This window comes from Mus caroli, unplaced genomic scaffold (genome assembly GCF_978045245.1).
Source record: "Mus caroli unplaced genomic scaffold, Mus_caroli_1 scaffold_10, whole genome shotgun sequence".
Classification (NCBI taxonomy): Eukaryota; Metazoa; Chordata; class Mammalia; order Rodentia; family Muridae; genus Mus; species Mus caroli.
Window position 1 is genome coordinate 56,883,400 of NW_028227265.1, and position 22,986 is coordinate 56,906,385.

The 22,986-nt window shown below is 48.0% G+C and overlaps 1 protein-coding gene across 6 annotated transcripts in view; it reads right to left on the reverse strand.

Annotated features, from left to right (window-relative positions):
* Positions 1-1,778: 1,778 nt before the first annotated feature.
* Nwd1 (NACHT and WD repeat domain containing 1) overlaps positions 1,779-22,986 on the reverse strand; it is a 65,181-nt gene continuing 43,973 nt past the window's right edge. For 3 of the 6 annotated variants that reach the window (XM_085843817.1, XM_085843814.1, XM_085843819.1), the window contains 7 exons: positions 20,399-20,671; positions 18,061-18,151; positions 13,273-13,427; positions 11,118-11,427; positions 8,306-8,856; positions 6,718-6,823; positions 1,779-4,722 (listed from right to left, as the gene is read on the reverse strand). In XM_085843817.1, the coding sequence (XP_085699943.1) occupies positions 4,424-4,722; positions 6,718-6,823; positions 8,306-8,856; positions 11,118-11,427; positions 13,273-13,427; positions 18,061-18,151; positions 20,399-20,671 (1,785 nt within the window). In that variant the 3' untranslated portion in view covers positions 1,779-4,423. The remainder of the gene's footprint in view (positions 4,723-6,717; positions 6,824-8,305; positions 8,857-11,117; positions 11,428-13,272; positions 13,428-18,060; positions 18,152-20,398; positions 20,672-22,986) is intronic. The other 3 variants (XM_085843816.1, XM_085843815.1, XM_085843818.1) reach the window with 3 other exon arrangements.

Sequence of the window (22,986 nt, forward strand, 5' to 3'; positions counted from 1 at the left end):
GAGACAGACCAAATGCACCTTGCATTTTGAGATGGCCAAGAAGGCCTAGGGACAGGGCAGGCTACTGTGATGTAAGGGGATGTATGTGCCAAGTTGGTAAGGGATGACCAACCCTGGTCACTGTCACTTTGACTGGATATGGACTCCCTTGGAAGTCTGTGAGAGCATTTCCAGGGAGCTTTAACTGAGGACAGAAGACTCACCCTGAACAGGGGTGGCACCATGCCATGAACCAGAGATCTAGAATGGACTTTAAACAACAAAGTATCTCCCCCGATGTGAGCCACAGCCAAGAGCCCCCCCCTTTCACCGTGATGAACTGGAACTGCAAACCCTAAGCCCAAAAAAACCCTTCCCTGTTTAAACTACTGAGTCAGGTGTTTGGCTCACAGCAAGTAAATAACCCTGGAATAGCCAGCTGTCTGCAGTGGGTTTAGTGAGCATAGTCTGTGTGGCATGTTTTCATCCACAGTGCCCACAGGAACAGGGGTCACCCTCTGATGACCAGGGGTCACACTCTGACATTCACGCAGCAGCAGAAACTGCTAACATGCTCCTCCTACCCTGTGCTCTCCCCAGCCACCAGCCCAGAACTTAGTTCATAATTTAATCTCCTTCAGGTTGTTTTGATGAACACAAGAATTTTATTTTGTTTTGTTTTGTTTTGTTTTGTTTTGTTTGAGACAGGGTCTTGCTATGTAGAACAGGCTGGCCTCAAACTCACAGAGACCCTCCTGCCTCTACCTCCCAAGGCTGGGACTAAATGCTTGCATGACCATGCCCCAGACATTGGAATTTTAGGCCAGAAACTGTGCATCAAAACTTTCCCTGATATTCATAGAAGATTCATAGAAAAGTCTTAACAAAAGAAGTGGCCTTCTTATCCTTTTCAGGGGCTCTCTGCTCAAACCACAGGTCCTTCAATTATACAGAGATGGTATGGCTGGAGACTCCTAAACTATCAGTCACCAACACCAAAGTGGGTGGACAAAAACTGTGGTACACCCAGTGATAGGACAGTACACAGCCACAGAGAAGAACATGAGAGACTGTCATTTGTAGCAAATTAGACAGAACTGAAGGACATCGTGTTCAATGAGTAAGTCGGCTGCACAGTGACGAACCGCATTCCCTCTCATACCCTGACTTAAAAGGATATGGAATTGTGAGGACCAGCTTTGGACAGAGACAGAAAGTGGATTAAAAAAGACCAAGTTTTTAATCCCAGCACTCGGGAGGCAGAGGCAGGCGGATTTCTGAGTTCGAGGCCAGCCTGGTCTACAAAGTGAGTTCCAGGACAGCCAGGGCTATACAGAGAAACCCTGTCTCGAAAAACCAAAAAAAAAAAAAAAAAAAAAAAAAAAAAGACCAAGTTTGCAGCTACTTACATGCTGAAATATCTTGTGGGTCTTCATTAATATATTACAATTAGTACATGTTAGTAGAAAAGTATTATTTTTAAAAAATCTCAAACAAATTATTGCTCAATACACGTGCATATTTTTTTAATTACAGCTTAAAATGGATCTTTAATTTTATTATTATTACATTATTATTACTATTGGTGTGCATATGAGTGCATGGTGCATGATGGGGCTGTCATCACCATGGTGATTGCCTTAGTGAATGTGTGGAGTCAGAGAGCAACCCTGAAGTCGGTTCTCTACTTCCACTCTGAGTGCCAGGAATTGAACTCAGCCCATCGGGACTGAGTAGCAAGTGCTGTTACCAACCGAGTCAGCTCATTGGCCCATAATTTTTAAAAATATTGATCTTAATTATCTGTGTGTGTGTGTCTGTCTGTCTGTGTGTGTTTGTGCAGGTATCTCCAAAGGCCAGAAGGCCTTTTGTGAGCCATCTGATGTGGAGGCTAGGATGGATCAAACTGCTGAGCCATCTCTCCAGACCTTTGTTGTTGCTGCTGCTGCTGCTGTCGGAGACAGGAATTCTCTGTATCGCCCTGGCTGTCCTGAACTCACTTTGTAGACCAGGCTGGCCTTGATCTCAGAAATCTGCCTGCCTCTGCCTCTGCCTCTGCCTCTGCCTCTGCCTCTGCCTCTGCCTCTGCCTCTGCCTCTGCCTCTGCCTCTGCCTCTGCCTCTGCCTCTGCCTCTGCCTCTGCCTCTGCCTCTGCCTCTGCCTCAAGTGCTAGGATTAAAGGTGTACACAACCTCTGTTTGCCATGACTAGTAATTTTTTTTTAAAATAAAATTTGACACTAACATTTTCAGAATTGCTAAAGCATGCATTGGAATCCTTATTTGGGAAATAACTGAGCAAGGTATCTTCAAAGGCCTCATTTTGAAGCTGGAATGTAACTGACTGAGCAGTAAAGCCCCTTCCTGGATTCCCCCAGTGAGGGCTCGGGGTATGGCTTAAGATATAGCACTTGCCTTCAAGTCCTGGTTCTGTATCCAACACAGAAAAACAAGCTGTTTCTACTGCTGCTTTCGCTGAGTCTGTCTAGTGTCCCATGGAGTGAAGGGGGCCTCTCACCTCTAAGGTCTGACTGTAGCAAGGCTCCAGGCACAAGACAGGCTCACTAGATGGCTGTGAGCACTGTGGAGAAAGCCATTTCAAGGCAAAGGGTCTGGCAGCAAAGCAGGTAGATGCTAGCATGTCCTGATGTGTCAGGGAACTGAGTGAGCCAAGCATCTTAGCTGGGCACAGTGGTTATAGTTGTCCAAGCAGGAAATGGAGGCAGGAGGATAAGACTATGCCAGCACTTTTGGCTACACATGGAGGCTGGTGTAGGCATCATGAGTGTTCATGTGTGCCTGAACACCCATGTGGGTACATGTGATTTGTATTTGAAGACATGAGGTTGAGTCAGGAATAATCATTGACTTCTCTTCTACCTTATTCATTGTGGCAGGGTCTCTTAATCAAACCCAGAGCTCACAGATGTGTCTAGCTAGCTAGCCAGAATGCTCAGGATCCTCTGTGACCTTATTAGCTTTAACTGTCAACTTCACATAGCCTAGAGTCACCTGAGAAGCGAGTCTTAATTGAAAAGTTGCCCAGGTCAGACTGGTCTGTGGGCCTGTCCATGGGGCATTGTCTTGACTGCTAGCTGATGGAGGAGGGAGCCCACCGTGAGTGGCACCACTCCCTGGGCAAGTGGTTCTGGGGCTTATGAAAAAGCTTAGCTAGTCAGGAGAAAGGCAGAAACTACATCCTCTGTGGTTCAGGCTTGTGTCGTGAGTGAGAATGGCTCCCAGAGGCATATATATTTGAGTGTCTGGTCACCGGAGAGGGAACTGTTTAAAAGGATTCTCATGATGTATCTTTCAGCTATTCCTGCAGCACCATGCCTGCCATGTGTGCCACCAGGCTCCCTGTCGTGATGACAGTGGACTAAGCCTTTGAAACTATAAACAGTCCTCCCAACCCCATTAACTGCTTTGCCATGGTCATGGTGTCTCTTGACCATCACTAATTGATAGTGATGAGACACTGCTGTATGTCCATGCTGAGTGAGTCCCCTAGTCAGAGGTCATGCTGTGTGCAATAGCCAGCAGACTTGCCTTCAGTTCCTGCTTGAGTTTCTTCCCTGACTTCCCTAAGTGAAGAACTGGGTGTGTGACCTGGGGGTGAAAGCCAGATGAACCATTTCCTCCTCTAAGTTGCTTTTGGTCGAGTTTTTCAGTCACAGCAGTGGAAGAAACAAAAATAGCCTGTTTCCTGGGGCTAGGCTTGCAGGTTGGTGACAGTGTGTACAATGTTCTTGTATTCTGGGATGCAAGGTGATTTAAGCCCTGAGCCAGCACCAGTCTTTTCTCTCTACATAGCTCTGGCTGTCCTGAAACTTACTATGTAACCTAAGGCTGGCCTCAAACTCACAGGAATCCTCCTGCCTCTGCCTCCTGAGTGCTAGGATTGAAAGCTATGCCACCACCTGATCCTAGGAGGATTTTTTTTTACACACCATTTTGAGTCTCACAGCAGGAGCTGCAGACAGGCTAACTATGCTGTGTGTTTAACTATGCTGTGTGTGGCTTTGCAGTATGGATTATGGGCTATTACTGGAGGCTCACTGCTATGAAGACAGGACAGCACCCATCACATCCCAACAGTCTTTCACTCTCCACCACATAACACTTTGACAAGGTCACTCTTGGTCCCTACAATGATTTCAGATCCTCTCCGAGCTAGTAACTGGCTCAGGGATAAGAGTTGCATCAGTACAACTAAGAGGCAGAGCCAAGGCTTTGATCCAAGTTCTTAGAGTAAGGTGGGAGGTACAGGCTGCTGCTCACCTGAAGGAAGTAGGCCTTCAGAGCCCATGGAAAAAGCTATGAGGAAAAATGGAAGATGGTTGAGGGGAAGGGGGGTTGTCCACATGGCACCAGCAGAGAGAGTCAGTTGGCTTCAACCAGGAGAGCCATGGCTAAGTCACTGAAGCCCCTGCCTTGGTAGGCTTTCAGAGTATGAGGCAGACCTGTGAGCGTTTATTTGACTTTGATTCCTTTCCCTCTACGGCCACTGGTTCTGCATCCTGGGAGGCCTCTGCTGCAGCCAGTTCTTCCCTCTGCCTGGTCTTTACCAGCCACACTGCCTTCTTGAAGTTCTTGAGAGGGTCTTGCTGGGAGACTCTGACTGATGGGCACTGGAAGCGGTCACGGATGAGATAGCCGTGGCTTGTGGGGGCCATGAAGCCGTTGGAGGTAGGGATGATTCGGTTGATCACAGCATGAACAAACTGGACAGCCAAAAGAGTGCCTGTGACCAGGAAAGGGCAAGCCATGAGAAAATGGGGCCCAGAGATGGAAGGACATTGCAGCTGGTAATGTGCTTGGCCTGCAAACACAGGGCCTGGATTTGATCCCTTAGCACACATGCATGTGGAGGTGCACACTGGCAGTCCCAGTGCTCTGGAGGCAGACATGGATGCTCCCTGGGGCTCCCTAGTCATTGGGCTCAAAGTCCATCATCTCCAGCACATGATTACCATCCATAGTATATGGGTACATATCCACCCTCATGGAGACCCAGGGAAGAAGGCTGTTCTGTCTCCAAAGGGGTCTACAGACCATGTGAGGAGAGTGCTATGGCAGCAGGCCATCAGGTCCTGCAGACACCTCCTAAGCTGAGGGGCCCAGCTAAAGGCAGAAACAGGACCAGTAAGACCCAAGGTGACTCTTTTCCCTTCAGATCAGAGCTTGGTCCTGGGAAAGAGCCCAGTAGGCATGCCAGTTAAGGTTTTGGTTTTTTGGGTTTTTTTTTTGTTTTGTTTTGTTTTGTTTTTTGCCAACTTGTCATCAGTTTGGGTCATCTGGGAAGGAGCCTCAGTGAAGAAAATCCCATCTGATTGACCTGTGGGGTGGCTACAACTCATCTGTGCCACAGCTGATGGTCCTGGGATCTATAAGGCAGCAGGCTGAGCAAGCCATGATAGCAAATCAATAAGTAGCATCCTTCATGGCCTCTGCTTCAGTTCCTGACCCAACTTTCCTGAGCGATGGACTACAACCTCTAAGCCAAATGAACCCGTTTCTATCCAAGTTGCTTTTGGTCGGGACATTTATACAATAGAAAAGCAAACTGTAGGTAAAAGGCATGCCACTCAAGCTTCTGGACTTGATTCTGGATCCCTAGCACCTACACAAAAGCCAGGTGGGTGCAGCAGCATGGATCTATGATCCCTAACACTGTCAGGGGTGGGTCCCCAGGGTCATGGCCTGTCAGCCTTGCTGAATAGGTGAGCCGTATCTCAAAAAATAACTTGGAGGGCTAGGCGTGGTGTTGCCCTCCTTTAATCCCAGCACTCTAGAAGCAGAAGCAGGCAGGTCTTTGTGAGTTCAAGGCCAGTCTGATCTACAGAGTGAATTCTGCAGCCAGTCTTTGTTACTTTATGGGTTCTTATTTTTCCCCACCCTTTATCATTTCACCCCCTAATACAGATAGGAGAGAAAGAAGGATAGAGGGGGTAGGACAAGAGCAGGGAGGAAGAGAGGGAGAGAGAAGAAGACAGGGGGGAAGGGAGCAAGAAATCAATCCCTGAATGTAGTTTCTTCTTTGAGCATGACCACTAACAGATCGAAACCAACCCCCTTGAACAACCACCAACCCCACCTATTGGGGCCCTAACATTTATACACCCTCTGAAAAGTTCCCAAAATTCCAAATGTCACACAATCGCTGAAACTATCTGCAGTTGGCAATATAATGCCTCTGCTGGAGCATAAGGCAAATCATAGTCAGCTGCTGCAGACAGTCCGAAGCAGCCCCACATCTCTACACATGGAGTTAAAATGATATACCATCTGTGTTTTTAAAAGAAACCAAAATTCCAGAATTCTTACTACAAGTTCCATGACAACCTAGGATACAAAATGAGAGATCCTGTCTCAAAACAAACAGAGGCAGGAGGATCTCTGAATTCAAGGTCAGCCTGGTCTACAGAACCAGTTCCAGGACAACTAGGCTACACAGTGAAACCCTGTCTTGATAAAAACCAAAACCAACCAACCAACCAACAAACCAAGCACATACACAACCACCCTACCTGAAATAACACAGAGACTGACTGAAGAAAATACTCAACCTCTACCCTACCTATGTGCACATGTCCAGATACACCTCTATGTACTTGTATTGTTGCATAAGCAGAGAGAAAGAGAGAGAGAGAGAGAGAGAGAGAGAGAGAGAGAGAGAGAGAGAGAGAGAAATAATAGGTTTCCACATAGCTCAGTTTCACCCTACACGACCACTCACCATCCACCGTGCTCCAGGCAGTGACAGAGCGGTCCTCCATGCCTGCAAATACATGCTTGTCATCCCTGGAGAAGCAGGCACACCGTACCCCTCTGCAGCAGGAGTTCTGTGAAAACAGGTTGTTTGTGGTGCTTTGCATGATAAATGTCCCCCTGGCTCTGGCGGCATTTGTGGTTATTGTTTTGTACATGTATTTGATTTATTTATTGGGGGTGGTGAGCTGCATGTCACGGTGTTATGTGCAGGTCAGAGGACACTTGGAACACTTGGGGCTCCCCTTACAGTGTTTTTAGAGGGGATGGAACTCAGGCCCCCTCAGGCTTGGCCACAAATGCCTTTATCCACTGAGCCCTCTCACTTGCCTGACATCACCTGTTTTAACCCTTGGTCCCCAGTTGGTACTGATATTTAAGAAAACTGTGGAACCTTTACCACATTTGTCCTCCTTGAAAACAGTTGGTCACTGTGGGCTTCGGGCTTTGTAGACTGGCCTACATCTGTTCACTCTCTGCTTCCTGATCCAGGTGTCAGGTGTGAGGAGTCCAGGCTGCACTCTCTGCCCCTGTGAGGCCATCTGCCACTGTACCTTCCATCACCTTAGGGTGTATCTCCTCTACATAAACCCTCCCTCCCTTCAGTTGTCCCACCACCCTGCCAGAGATTTAGTAACAAATTAATCAACACACTGTGTGATCCAGTGTCCACACTGAGATATTCACCTGTCCACCACCCCAACCTGGGCTCCACTGGAGGCAGAGCAGAACAAACCCCAGAGAGATGGACAAATAAACTTTCCAAGGAGCAAGATCTGTCTTCATGAAGGTGACAGCACCAGGGCTATTGGATTGAAAAACCAGTGCATAAGCATGTGTGTACATACAAGCACACATGTGTGCATTCATGGGTATGTATGTGTACTTGTGTGTGCGCGTATGGAGTATTTGTGTGCCTGTGTATGCATGCATGCACAGTGTGAGAGTGCGCATGTATTTGTATGTGTACACATGTGTGCAAGCGAGTGTTTGTGTGTGTGTTTGTGTGCATGTGTTTGCATGTATGTTTGTATGTCTGTATGCATGCACACAGGAGTGTGTGTATGAGTGGGGTGTGTGTGTGTGTGTGTGTGTGTGTGCTGCATCTGGAGCTGGAGGACAGCCTTGTTAGGAATGCCTTCCTCCTTATTTGAGACTGGGTATCTCTCATTGGCTTAGTGCTCACCCATTAAGCTAGCCAGATTTTCCTTTGTTACATTGAAACAAGAGCAGATTGTGTAGCTCAGGCTATCTCAGATGTGATCCCAAGCTTCCAAGTAAAAAAAGAAGGCATGCTTACAATCCCAGCTTTGGGTAGATGTGGACAGGAGCACCCTGTCCCCTGGCCTAATGGGAGGACCCCAGGCTCCAGTGAGAGACTCTGGCCCCCAACCAGGATAAGGAATGACATCTTAAATTGAGCTCTATCCACCACACACATTACAAAAATGTACACTCACAACTTGAAGCAGTGCACACACACAAAGAAAGCAAGGAGTAAGGGAAAAAATTACAGAAGGAACCCAGCATGGGTGTCAATGGTCCAGGCCACCCACCTCATAGCTCATCTCGAACATCCCCCTGCAAGCCTGCAGGTCCCAGAGGCACAGCAGTGCATCTTCAGCCCCGCTCACTGCTAGCTGCTCACCGTGGCTGACCTCTACACAGCTCACCCTGCTCCCATGAGCCTCCAGAGGGAACACTTTAGAGCATGCACAGTCGTACAGGAAGAGGCTGCCATCGCTCATGCCGTAGACCACACGATAGTCAGCCAGGACAGCCACACTCACTATGGTCTCAGGCAGCTGGGTGTAAAAGGTGTAGGTGGGGCCTTCAATGGCAGGACATGGGTCCCCAGGGCTGATGTCAAGCACCAGGACAATGTTGTCATAGGCAATGGCCAGACGATTCTCACTCTTGCTCAGGGACATGCAGTTGACAGCTTTGCGTGCCTCAGGTGGGGGGATGCACAGCACATCTTGCCTGGAATTCAGGGGGAACACAAGCACGATCCCAGAAACCAGGCCTGTGAAGAGGAGCTTGGCCTGCTCAGCCACCTCCAGACAGCGGACCTCATTGGATGTGTCCAGGCAATCTTGCTCCTCACCTGTGCAGGGAGAAGAGAGTCAAGGGTTGGCCAGCTAGTTTTCTCAGTTTTTAAAAAATTACTATTATTTATATGTATGTGAAGGTCAGAAGATAATTTGTGGGAATCCGTTCTCCTAGGGCTTGAACTCATGGCTTCAGGCTGGGCTGGCCTTAAGCTTTCTTAGTTTAATGATTTTAGTTTCTGACCCCTAAGGTTCAACTTGAATGGTGTAAAGTTTCCTGACTCCACCCAAAGCTGGAAACAGCTCCTGTACCCATGTGCATTTTCAATGTGAGGTAAATGGAACATGTGAGGTAAATGGAAGCTGGGACTTGAGACATGGTCAGTAGGCACTTGGGGCAGGGGTGGGACCTTTAGCTCCCACAGGCTGGACAGGCACAGGAAGCTCCTTGTTTCCTGGAGGGGTAATTATGCTCAGCAGGAGATGATGGCAGAACCAGGGTTTGTGCATGTTTCATAAGACTACACAGTTGACCTGGCCCAGCTCAGGAACTGTAGACCCTGAGGAATAGCAGCCCTTACCCCTGCTGGGCCAGCACAGGGGCTACTGTCTCCAGCATCCCCCACTGTATCCTTGACTGGCCCTGGGTTTAATTTTGAGGCAGGATGTCATGATGCTATTCCATATTGAAACATTCCCTTCTGATAGGAGAATGGAGATGCCTCGAGCTGTGAGCTGCCTGCAAAGGATTCACAGAGCTCCAGGGAGTGGCTGGGAGCTAGATGGGATTTGGGGTGATGCAGCTGGCTTTAGACCTCCCATCCCCCACCCATGTTCCTGTAACTCCAGCAGACTCTTTGGTCTTCCCAGATCAACTCCAATACACTTTTTTTGATATAGTTGCCCTTTCTATCTGGGATGAACAAAAATAGATGCCCAGGAAAAGTCAGGCAACATAGGCCCTCCCTGATACCCAAGCTGATCTCCAGCTCTTTATTCTCCTGCCTCAGCTTCTCCAGTAACTGTGATTACAGCCTGGTTTGTGACAAGTCCGGTTTGCATCTTATCTAATTAAAATGAAAATGTCCTCATCCCACCATCTAGTCTAACCCTGGCACATGTGTCCCAGTTACATACTTCCTCCTCTCTGTCACATCCTGTAATTATAGGCTGAATGTTTGAGTCCCCCACACCTCACCACAGTTGTTGAATTCCATCTCGGGCCTGGAGAGATGGTTCAGTGGTTAAGGGACCTGGGCTCAATTCCCAGCACCCACATTACAGCCAGCTCACGGTCACCTGGGCTTCCAGCAGCAGGGAATCTGACATGCTCTTTAGAGTTAGTTCCTCATGCACCAGGCACACAAATGGACCATATACATACATGCAGGCAGAACACTTATACACACAAGAATAAAAATAAAAATAAATTAAGAAAGAAATTCCATTTACAATATGATGATATTGGGAGGTGTGGTCTTGGTAATTGATTAGATTTCTGGGGTGGATCTCTCAGAAAAGAAGTTAGTGCCCGTATTTAAAAGCAAAAACAAAAAACCCAGAGCATTGCCTTTTGAGCCAATCATGTGCAGACACTACAAAAGGACATCTATGAACCAAAAGTGAGCACTCACCAGACCTCAGACTCTCTAAGCACCTCTTTCCTGGAGTTCTTGTCATGCATGTTTGTGTGTGCACACTGAAGAGTAATAATGGGATTCTTCAAGTGCTTTCAACCTCTTTGTAAATGTGTGTGTGCTGTGTGCATGTTCACATGAACATGGGTGCAGGTGTGTTCATATTCACATGAGTGTGAGGACAGGTGTGTTCATATTCACATGAATGTGAGTGTGCGTGTGTTTATGTCCACATGCTCATAGCAGGGGGTTGTTGTGTCTGTGTGAGTGTGGCTGAAGTTGGGAGTCTTCCTCAGTAGTTTCCCACCTTATTCCCCAAGGCAGGGTTTCTTGATTGAACCTAGAGCTAGTGAAGTTACCCAGCTTGCTCTGGGGACTCCCTGTCTCTGCCTTCCAACTGCTGGGATTAGAACCTAGCATTTACATGGAAGTGAGGATCGGAACTCAGGTCTAATGCTCACACACAAGCACTTTACCCACCGAGTCATCTCCCTGGTTGGTACCTTCTGGCTTTTGAGACAGTTTGTAGTTTTATCTTGAACTCTTGACCTTTTTAGGTTTATTACCCAGACTGAGTCAAATCCTGGCCCTCATTTGGACTTCTGCCTCCAGAACTGTAAATCTAGTGTGCACAGTAATTTCAGATCTTATTATACAGACTCTAGTCATCTCTCACAAACCTTCTGCCAAGTCCCAAATTGTGACTTTGTTTTTGTCCCCAACCTTAGGGAAGTAGACATAGCTGCCATGGTGGGACACTGCAGCGAGGCCGGTGCGGTCCAGAAATGGAGTCGGAGACTGCAGCTTCTTAGTGGACTTGAGATCCCAGACCTTGAAAGATGAAGACTTCTGGGATGCAGACACCACCAGAGTCCCACCCCGGACCAGCAGACTCACAGGGGCGCCCATGCCCTCAAGGACATTCAGCAGGGTCCCCTGTTCTGACAAACTCCACACCTGAGGTGGGGGGGACAGAAAAGAAGGACAGGTCTGCCCTGGGTGCATGCTTTGGCTGCTCATCAGCCTCTGCTAAATGTGGAGCCTCTGGCTCCACGGCCCTCACCATCCCTGACATTGAAGACCTCCTGGGGCCTCAGCATTCTCACATGATGTCCTGTGGAGCCCAGTGGTGGTGCATGCCTTTAATCCCAGCACTTGGGAGGCAGAGGCAGGCAGATTTCTGAGTTTGAGGCCAGCCTATTCTACAGAGTGAGTTCCAGGACAGCCAGGGCTATACAGAGAAACCCTGTCTCAAACAAACAAACAAACAAAAAAGATGTCCTGTGGAACTCCAGCAATCAGGGTTGGTGCTTGGGGGTGGGGGGACGACCTTGCAGGACCTCTCAGAGGTCTGTAGCAGCAAGCTATCTTCATAGAAATCCTAAGTACTGGCCTGTACTCATAGGTACATGGTAGAATTCTGCAGGAGCTAGATGAGATTATAGTGTGCGTGCGTGCACACGTGTAGGCACATGACTTAGTTAGCTACTATGAGTACAAGCACAAGCTGCTCTTACAGAGAATCCCGTTCAGTTCCCAGAACCCACGTGATTGCTCATAGCCACCTATAACTCCAGCTCCTATGAATGTACTCTACTATCACCAAGGGCACTGGGCATGTGCATGGTGCCCAGACAGACATGTGGGCAAGGTGCTCATCCACATAAAATAATAATAACAAGAACAGTGATAAAAAGTTTCTGATGGAAAAACTATATCATTGTGTGAACATGTCACGTTAGTGGATCCACAGATATGTGTTCTTGAATTGCCTCCATTTTTTTTTTTTTTGAAACAAGCTCTCGTGCTGTCCAGATGATCCTTGAACTTGCCATGTAGCTGAGGCAGGCTGGAACCAGCACAACCAGCTTCATCTCCTCACCTGGGTGTACTTTCACACCAGGGTTCCTGGGTTGGACCATTGGTCCCAGGTGTCATAAGAGATGATGAGACATTAAAAGGCAGAGACTAGTAGAAGGCAATGGAGTTGTGTGGGCTGACATCCTAGGAAAGGATTAAGTAGTTGAATGTGGTTGAGCACACCAAGAAGGTGGAGGGTGAAGCATAAAATCTCTTAAGGTCAACTCGGCTCCATAGCATTTTTGAGGCTAGCCTGGGCTACATGAGACCCTGTTTCCAAAAATGAAGGGGAGGGGATTAAGTAGTTGTTATGGGACTCAACTTAGTCCCAGGAGAGGGGCTTGTCACAGGCAGGCAGGGCTGCTCCCTGCTCTCTGGCCTCCTACTCCTAAGTGTGACCACTCCTTCCTTCACAGTAGCTCACATCATTTGTCCTGATGTGCTGTAGACATGATGTGCTGGTACCCTTCTGTACAGTCAAGTCAACTTCCAAAAAGTGTGGGCTAGATAAACCTTTCTTCTTTATATAGTTTCTAGCCTCAGGAATATCATTATAGTAACAGAAAATGCAACCCTAATATTGGCATATATGCATACTACCTATAATAAATAAATGTTTCTACCTAAATGAGCTCTGTTGGTTCTCAAGATTCTCTAAGATTGTAGAGAAGTCTTGAGAGCAAGATTCTGGGAACCCACAGTCCTTACCTTCATGTTCTCACCAGCATTGACAGCAGGTACTCCCCGCCCTTGTGGCCCTGGAGGCCTCCATCCTGAGTTTTCAGTTCTGGTTGGAATGCTGCCTGCTTTGTGAAACATTCCAGGTCTGCTACTGGGTGGAGGAGGCCAGCATCCCGCATATTCCCTCTAAACTCCCCTGACTGGGTCTGAGTTCATCTGGTTTCTGTGTGGAATGTACTTAGTAGGTGTAAGGGATTCAGAGCTCTGAGGTTGGGATCCTGAATCCACCCTCACCTGGATAAGTGCATCCCGGGACCCTGTGATGATCAGATTGTTCTCAGGACCCAAGACTGCTGTCTCCACCATGTCCTCGTGTTCCAGATCCGAAGCCATGAACCGGTGGAAGCCTTGCGAGTCAGCCAAGAAAATCCGCACAAATCTTCCAAAGCCTGTGGTGCCGCAGGACCCAGTTAGGCTTCTGAGCCTGGCAGAGCCTGAGAGCAGTTACTCAACCCATGGGGCCTTCCAGACCACCTACTGTGTCTCAATGGAGGGGTGAAGAAAGGCCAGGGGTGGGGGGCATGGCTCCACATCAAACAGCAGATGTGTGTGGGAGGTAACAGTCACTGAGCTGTAGGGAAACTCATGAAAGTCCCTCTTATCACAATGAACTGAGCTCCCTCAGGGTCCAACACCAGTGATTGGGAACTGGTGTTCAAATGCTCCAGCTCATGGCATTTACTTTCTCTAGCTTAAAAAGATTATTACATTCTATTTAGTTATTGTGTGTGTGTGTGCGTGTGCGTGCGCACGTGCGTGCACGATTCACTATTGTGCACATGTGGAGGTCAGAGGACAACCTGTGAGAATCATATCTCTCCTTCTACCACTTGAGTTCTAGGAATCAAACTCAGCTCATTAGGTTTAGCAGCAAGCCTCTTTACCCACTGAACTCTCTCACTGGCCCTATTCTCTGAGTGTGTGCATGTGTGTGTGTGCTCTCTCTCTTGTACGTAGGCGAACGCTCAGAGGACACAGGAGGTCACTGGGTGTCCTTTCTCATTCCCACATTCCCATGAGCCTAGGCTAGCCCCACTAGTCTCCTGTCTCTCCTCCCCACAGCAGGCACACCTGCAACTCTACCCCAACTTTTACAGACTGGAGATTGACGTTTGCACAGAGAATGTTTTTACCCATGGAATTATTCCTCAGCCCTAGCTTCCCTATCTATACATAAGAATACAGAGTGTGGAGTCCAAGACTGGCAAGGGAGAGCAGTGGAATCAGTGTGTGCTTATCACTGAGGACAGTTCCAACACACACACACAAAACACAGGCCACAAACACACATACACAACACAGACCATACACACACACACCACACAACACAGACCACACACAACACAGATCACACACACACACAACACACACATACACACACACACCCCCCAAATACACACATACATGACTCCATGCAAAGGCTTCACTGTAGGATTCCTGGATGTGTGCCTCTTGAACAACCCCCTACCACCACCTCCACACCCAGACGGAGATGAGCCAATATTTTTGCTGTTTGTTTGTTTTAAAGACATGACGTCCACCTTTAATCCCAGCACTCGGGAGGCAGAGGCAGGAGGATCTCTGAGTTCGAGGCCAGCTTGATCTACAGAGTGAGTACCAGGACAGTCAGGGCTACACAGAGAAACCTGTCTCGAAAAACCAAAACCAAAATCAATCAAACAAAAAAAGACATGGTGTCTTGCAGCTCAGGCTAACTTCAAACTACTATGTAGCCAAGAATGATTCTGAGCTCCAAGTCCTCCTGCCTCTACCTTCCAAGTGCTGGGATGACAGCCATGCACCACTCTGCCTACTTTATGTGGTGCTGGGGATGGAACCCAGGACTTCCTGCATGCTAGGCAAGCACTCTAACATGAACCATAAGCACTCCACCTACTGAAATTCAAGCATGCCGCCAAAACTAGATACAAACACTTTACTTACTGAGCTATAAGTACTCTATCAACTAAGTCCAAACATTCTACACTCCATACCCTCTGCGGAATTCTCTCTATCCTAGGATCCTTGAATGCTGGTCTCCCAAGAAAGAATGTTTTGGGATTCTACCTGGTGAAATACATCATGACGTTCACCATATTTGCAGTCTAATCTTGGGCACTAAGTAAATGACCCTTTGGGATCCACAAGATGGCTCTGCGGTTAAAGGCACTTGCCACCAAGCCTAATGAACTGAGTCCCATCCCTGGGATTCACATGGGAGAGGGGGAGAACAGGCTCTCTGAAATTGTCCTCTGACCTCACCCAAGCACACACCCCTCAAACACAGTCAGTCGAAGTCAAAGGTGCAACCAGCAGGCCTGAGCCCCACACCCAGCCCTGTGCTACCTTAGCCCTGGCCTGGTTCTGCAGACAAGCTTTCTCCGCCCTTATCTTAGAGCTTCCTCCCTATTAATGATGGTCTTTGTGTATCTCGGGTGTTTTTCACAGTAACAAAGTAAGTTCCCGTGGGAGTTTGGGACAGACTCCATTGCATCTTAGGAGGGGCTGGAGACCAAGGTCAGCCTCATAGGCAGTCGTCAATGCCAATGTGACCAACTCTGGGCAGCAAACTCACTATCAGAGAGAGTGCTTCTGGTTGCGGGTGCAACACACACACTGCTGGGAGGCAGCATCTATCCCTGGCACCACACTGCGAAAGGAGAAGCAGAAATCCCCGCCTGTGTTTGTATGTATATGTATGTAGGGGCACACACAGACACACACGCACACATGAATTGTCATGTACACCTGTGCCAAGGCTGTAGTGGTTGTCATTGAGGTGGGGTGTCTCACTGAACCTGGGAGCTCGGCATCTCGACTACCCTAGTAGCATCTGCCTGTCTCCATTGTCCCAGCACTGGCCTAAAACCTTGTGTACTTGGGGCTGGAGAGGTGGCTCAGTGGTTAAGAGCACTGGCTGTTCTTCCAGAGGTCCTGAGTTCAGTTCCTAGCACCATGTGGTGACTCACAACCAACCATCTATAATGCCCTCTATTGGCATATAGATGTGCATTGTAGCAGAACACTCACACATTAATAAAATAAAATAAAATAAAATAAAATACCAAAACCTTGTACTTGCTAGTAATCAAGTTACCCCCGGAGCCATCTCCTAGACCTACCTGAATTTTTGAGACAGGGTCTCTCACAGGCCTGGGGCCCATGATTAACTAAGCTGACTGACAGTGAGGGCAGAGTGACTAGTGTTTCACAGAACTGATCATCTCAGGGGTAACACCCTACAACTCTATTCACCACCCTTGAGAACTAATGACTGCTGATACTACCCAAGTCAGGGTCAGACCAGTTCCCTCTGCAATAGTCAGGTCCCTTCAAACTGAGAGTGAGAAATAGCATGGCATGCTGCTTCCCAGGATCCTGGTGCACACTGTACCTGAGAGCCAATCTGGCACACGTTGAGTGTGCCTCAGTCATCACCTCAGCTTAAATTCGTGTGTGTCAGCTTGTCTTTCCTCCTGTCATCCCTCCTTCCTGTGACAAGCCTGCCACCTGCACAACTGACACCCCATGGAAGCAGGACAGGGGTCTGTATCACACTCAGGCCGCTGCTGCAGTGTGGCCACCATCATCAGTCTATCATAGGGCAGCTCTGGACCACCTGCTGCTCCTTTTTACATCTATGTGTGTTTTGCTGCATGTGTGTCTATGCACCACCTGAGTACTTAGCCTTTAGAGTCCAGAAAGGGGTGCCAGCGTCCCTGTAACTAGAGTTACACGAGGTTGTGCACTGCTCTGTGGGTGCTGGGAACTGAACCTGGGTCCTCTGCAAAAGTAGCCGGTGCTCTCAACTGTTATTTTGAAAACTTGGTACAACAACAACAAAGAAAAATCACCCATTTACAATATTTAGATTGATTTCATATTAAATTTCTGGACATATTGAATAAAATAGTCTATGTGATTAATATGGATTGATTAATATGGGTTGACTTAACTAATTGATTGTTCATTTAAAATTGCTATTTTGATTAATATTAATTTAAATAAGTAACAATTAGTTAAAAGATGGCTCGGCAGTTAAGAGCTTGAGCTGAGAACCCAGTGGCAGCTCCAGGGGAATCTGTTGCCTGTTTGGGTACCCATGCCCATAACATACATATGCACACACAATTAAAGATAATAAAATAAAACTTAAAAGCATTTAAAAATCTCAAGAGGTGATTACATGTGTGTATGGTGCATAGTGGTTATATGTGTGTAAGGTCACAGTAATTACAGATGTGCATGTGGTTACAAGTGTGTTATGCATGGCATATGGTGGCTACAGGTGTATGGGGAATAGAGGTATGTAGGGTATATGGTGGGTACCAGTGTGTATGGTGGGTAGGGGTGTGCATGCTGTGTGGTGGATAGGGGTGAGTATGGTGTGTAGTGGATAGGGGTGTGTATGCTGTGTGGTGGGTAGGGGTGTGTATGGTGTGTAGTGGGTAGGGGTGTGTATGCTGTGTGGTGGGTAGGGGTGTGCATGCTGTGTGGTGAATAGGAGTGTGTATCATAGGTGATGAACTATCTTGTTAGTTCTATCATCTGTGGGAATGTGAACAGAACTAATAAGCTTCTCACTGAGTGCAGTGGTCAGTGGTGGAGACAGACAGGACTCATTCTCACTCACATGTGGATGTTAACAATGTTGATTTCAAAGGAGACAGAGGGGCTGAATGATGGCTCAGGGAGAAAAGCTGCCTGACCTGGCAACCCAAGTTCCAGGCCTAGGGCCTACAGGGTGAAAGGAGAGAGCCTGCACACACACACATACATACATACACACACACACACATGCACACACACGCACACTCATGCACACATACACACATGTACACACAAACACAGGCACACACACAGTGTGAAAATAGTTTATAAAGCAAAGGTGGAGAGAATAGCGGTAGGCACCATTGGGAAGGAAGAAGGGCACAGGGAGGCAGGGGACTAGTGCCAGGTCTCACCCAGCCTCCAGCCAAATCTTACTTCTTTTCTCTACCCTCAGTGAGAAACAAAAGCTACCTGCCACAAGAAGGGAATCGTCTTCAGAAACCACCAGGAACCCCACAGCGTCTGGGAGCTTCTCCAGCAGCCTGTCTTCTCCAGCGGAGACCTGTGTAGGGTAAGGTGATCATCAGACCAGGCAACTATGGGCTTCTGAGCAGGCATGTGACTTGCCCCCACAACTGGCTCTGTCAAACTGAGGGGTTCCTTAACCCCCAGTGCCTCCATTTCCCTACTAAGCAAGAGGTGACACCAGGTGACATCAGGTGACACCAGGTGACTCTTGACATCCAAGAGTGATGACTAAAGTATGTGTGGAATTGTTTGCACAGCCTGAGGTAACCACCGTTCTGCACAATGATGATAATGTGGTTGTAACTGTGCAGGCATCTGGAGGAACTCAGTGAGATAGACATGTGTTTGGAACAAACTAGACCAGGTGGCCCATGCCTGTCATTCCAGCCCCGAGTAGGTGGAGGGAGGAGGGTCAGGAGCTCAAGGTCACCGTAAGCTATAGAGAGAGTTGAGGCCAGCCTAGGCTCCATGAGACCCTGTCACAAAAATAGGTGACTAATGTCACCTGCACCTGCTGTTTGGAATTTCAGCTCTCCCAACAGTGGATAAACCTTTTTATTTATTTCTTCCTTCCTTCCTCTTTAAATATATTTTTAATTTATTTTGAGACAGGGTCTCACTGTGTAGCCCTGGCTGTCCTGGAACTCAGTATAGGAATCCAGGTTGCACCACCATGCCCAGTTCCTTATCTAACCTCTTGCGGTCATACCATCCATGTCCCCTGCTTCAAACACAACTATGTAGCCATTTGTGTTCACCTCTCTACACCCAGAGTGCTAGGCTGTGCTCTAACACAAAGGGGAGCAGGCACCCCCAAACACTGTTCCAACCCACACGACTTGAGCAAGGGTTTGTCTTGGCTTCTAGCCTCAGGCTGCACCCCTGCCCCTCCATAGGGAAGGCATGGCTACGTGGATGGTGCCTGTGCTTCATGAGTTGGTATCTTTTTGGTGGAGCGCAGAACCAGAAGTAGCTATACCTTCTAGCCCTGCTCCCAGTGACAAACTTGTAGCTGTGTCCAATGTGTGGAAGGCTCTACTGCCTTGCAATACAGCATCAGCAGCTGGGGACCAAGTGTTTAAACCTCATGGGCACATGGAGTCGGGGGATAAGTCACAACTAATCCACAATATGGAGCAGAGACTACTGCCATCCCTGCAGTGGGACAGCTCTGTGGTAACTGTTCACTGGGCCATCAATAGGAGGGATAAAGAATTTTGCTTACATATGTATACAGGTGCACTCAGAGGACAGAAGAGGGCACTGGGTTCACTGGAGCTCAGGAGGTGGAGAGCCACCCAGTGTGGGTTCTGGGAATTGAACTCAGGGCCTCCACAAGAGCAGCAAGCCACTCTTAACCACATCTCTAGCCCTTGTGGTGGTGTTAATGTTAACTTGACACAATGAAGAGCCCAGGGAGAGGTGTTAGTCAGGGATTATCTGGATCAGTCTGGCCTGTGGGCATCCGAGAGTGACTGTTAAATGCTGTGAGAAGACCTGCCCTTGACAAGGCCTGGGCAGACTGGATGAAGGGAAGGAACCTACGCTGGCACCTAGGCCTTCATCCTCAGGGCTTCTGCTCCTGACTGTGGCCATGTGTGATCAGCTGCTCCAAGTTCTTCCTCTTTACTTGTCTTCCATGACAGACTGTAACCCGGAACTGAGAGCTGACTAAACCTCTTTCTCCTCCAGTTGCTCTTGAAGGAGTTTTTCATCACAGCAACAGATATGGAAACTGGGCAGCCAAAATAAAGGCAAAGGCGGCTTTGCTCCTCTCAAGTTCTGAGATGTCTGTACACTGTGCGAGGTGTGCATGGAAGTCAGAGGTCAACTTAGTATCTCTCCTCCATAACTCCAACTTATTTTTTAATTATTCATTTTATTTTATATGTATGTGTATATCTACATGTATCTATATGTCACACGCATACAGTGCCAAGAGAGCCCTGAAGGGGATGTCAGACACCCTGGAACTGCAGTTAAAGTTTTTAGCCACCATGTAGGTGCTAAACTGAGTTCTCTGCAAAAGCATCTAGTGCTCTTCCCTGCAGAGTCCCCTCTGCAGTCCCTTGAGTTAGGGTCTCTCACCAAATCTGGAGCTTAGGGATTCTATTAGACTGCATTGCCAAGGTGCCCCAAGGATCCTTCTGACTGCCTCCCCAGAGCCAGAATATACATGTGTAGCCCACAAGCCTAGCTTTAATGGGTGATGGACATCTGAGCTCAGGTCCTTATGCTTGAGTAGCTGAGCTCTCTACCAGTCTGTGAGGAAGTCACTTACCAGGGCAATGGAGCCACTGCTGAAGCCAGTGACCAGCCTTGCCCGGGTCTGGATGGAGACGGCACAGGTGGGTGTCTCTTCTTTGATGCTGGACAACTGGTGTTTCTCCTGCAGTTTTCCCGTGGCTGAGCTCCACAGACTGACCTGGCCGCCCTTGGACAGGGCAAGCAGCAAACCCTGGGCAGCCAACAAAGCCACACAGACCCAGGGATCAGACACATCTCCTGTGATACAGAAGACCAGCTTCGAAGTTTCCAGATTCCACATGTTGATCTAGTGAAGTCATGAAGAGCAATAGAGACATCAGCATCAACAGGTGATACGGGCTGGGAGAGGGCTCAGGGGGTGGCACCCATGAAGCCCAGGGCTTTATCCCTTAAGCCAGGTAGCACAGAGCAAACCTATCCTCTAATGGGTGTTGGGGGGATCATGGTTATCCTTAGCTACATAGTGAGCTCAAGGTCAGCCTGGGCTACAAGAGACCCTGACACACAAAGTGAAAACAGACAAACAAGAATAAAATTTTAAAAATTTAAAAAGGAGCCGGGTGTGGTGGCGCACGCCTTTAATCCCAGCACTTGGGAGGCAGAGGCAGGTGGATTTCTGAGTTCGAGGCCAGCCTGGTCTACAAAGTGAGTTCCAGGACAGCCAGGGCTATACAGAGAAACCCTGTCTCGAAAAACCAAAAAAAAAAAAAAAAAAAAAAAAAAAAAAATTTAAAAAGGATATTCCCAAGCAGAAGACCCTGCCTGAGTCTTCCAGAGTCAGGAGAAACAACCCTTTATATTCCCCTCCACTCTCCCTCTTTTCCCCCTCCTGTTTTGACATATGGGGTCTTGTTATATGTTCAGGCTGGCCATGAACTTAGGTTCAAACAACTCACTTGCCTTAGCCTCCCACGAAGTTTAGAGTGTTTATCACCCTTCATGGCACCCAAGTACACATTCTTTAGTAATGTTTAAGATTGCACCTTGAGCTGGGTGTTGGGGCACACACCTGATTTCTCATCATGAGTCAAGGTGTGTGCAACATGGCCAGAATGTGTGTCAAAACCAAAACTAAAACCTGTGCCTTTCAATGCTGGCAGATTGTTTTATTTTTGTTTGTCTGGGGTTTTTTTTTTTGTTTGTTTGTTTTAATGATTTGATAATATGGAAGAATTGATAGGGATGGAACAAAGTGTCAGGTCTACTTGACAGTACCAATGTTGGTGTCTTCTTTGTGACAAATGCACCCTTGTCACATAGAATATTGTTAACAGGGGCCTATAAGATGGCTCATCAAGTAGAGGGGCTTGCAGCCAAGCCTGATGACCTGAGTCTGATCCCTGAAACCTACACAATGGAAGGAGAGCTGGTTCTGTGGGGTTTCCTTTGTGGCACACACACATATACCCCACAAATAAATGTTAAAATGTTGATGTTAAAACCAGGCCTGGGGCTGGTGAGATGGCTCAGTGGTTAAGAGCGCCGACAACTGCTCTTCTGGGGGTCCCAAGTTCAAATCCCAGCAACCACATGGTGGCTCACAACCATCCATAACGAAATCTGATGCTCTCTTCTGGAGTATCTGAAGACAGCTACAGTGTACTTACATATAATAATAAATAAATCTTTAAAAAATAAAAAAAGGCCTCACGCTTGGGAGCCAGAGGCAGTAGAGTTGCCACAAGTTTGAAGCAAGGCTATATATCTAGACCCTGGGGGAAGAGAGAGAGAGAGAAAGAGACAGACAGACAGAGAGAGAGAGAGAGAGAGAGAGAGAGAGAGAGAATGCTGAGATGGCAGATATAGCACTCGCTGGGCAAACCTGGGGACTGGGTTTCAGGCCCCAGCACCTGTGTAAAGGCCAGGCAGGCACAGTGCTGCTGCCAGCCAGCATTTGGAAGGCAAAGCCAGAGAATTACAGAGTGAGCTGGCTACCCAATCAGACTAAGAGATCCTCTCAGAGAGCATGAGGAAGACTCTGCTGTCCACTCTCACTGAACACAGAGCTCACCGACTCACAGACTAGTCTAGCTGGTTAGTGACTCCCCAGAATCCACAGTCAGATCCACCTGTCTCTGTCCTTCAGCAATGGGGCCACAGGTCACCCTGCCCATAGACAGCTTTTATGTGCTGTTGAGAACCTGCTCCGAGTTCCTCCAGCTTTCGCAGTGAGCAAGTGTCACCCTCTGAGCCACATCCCCAGCCCATTTTGTTTTCATTTTGTTTTTTGTTTGGTTTGGTTGGGTCTCTCTGTGTAGCAGTGGCTGTCCTGGAACTCACTCTGTTAGCTGGCTTCTAGGTGTGTATCACAGCGAGTGCGCACACATACACACACACACACACACACACACACACACACACACAAACATATATACATGCACTAGCACACACACGTGTGTGTGGGCACACATATGTACACGCACAGGCACACACACACATGTACACACAAACACCTTTACATATTGCTGTCCCCCACTGTTATCACACTCCATTCTGTGGATTTGGAGACTGAGTTAATGTCATCAGATGCAGTGGCAAGCCTGCTGAGGCAACTTACCAAGCCATTCACCTCAGAGCTTCTCAAGAAGCCTGTAGCCTACC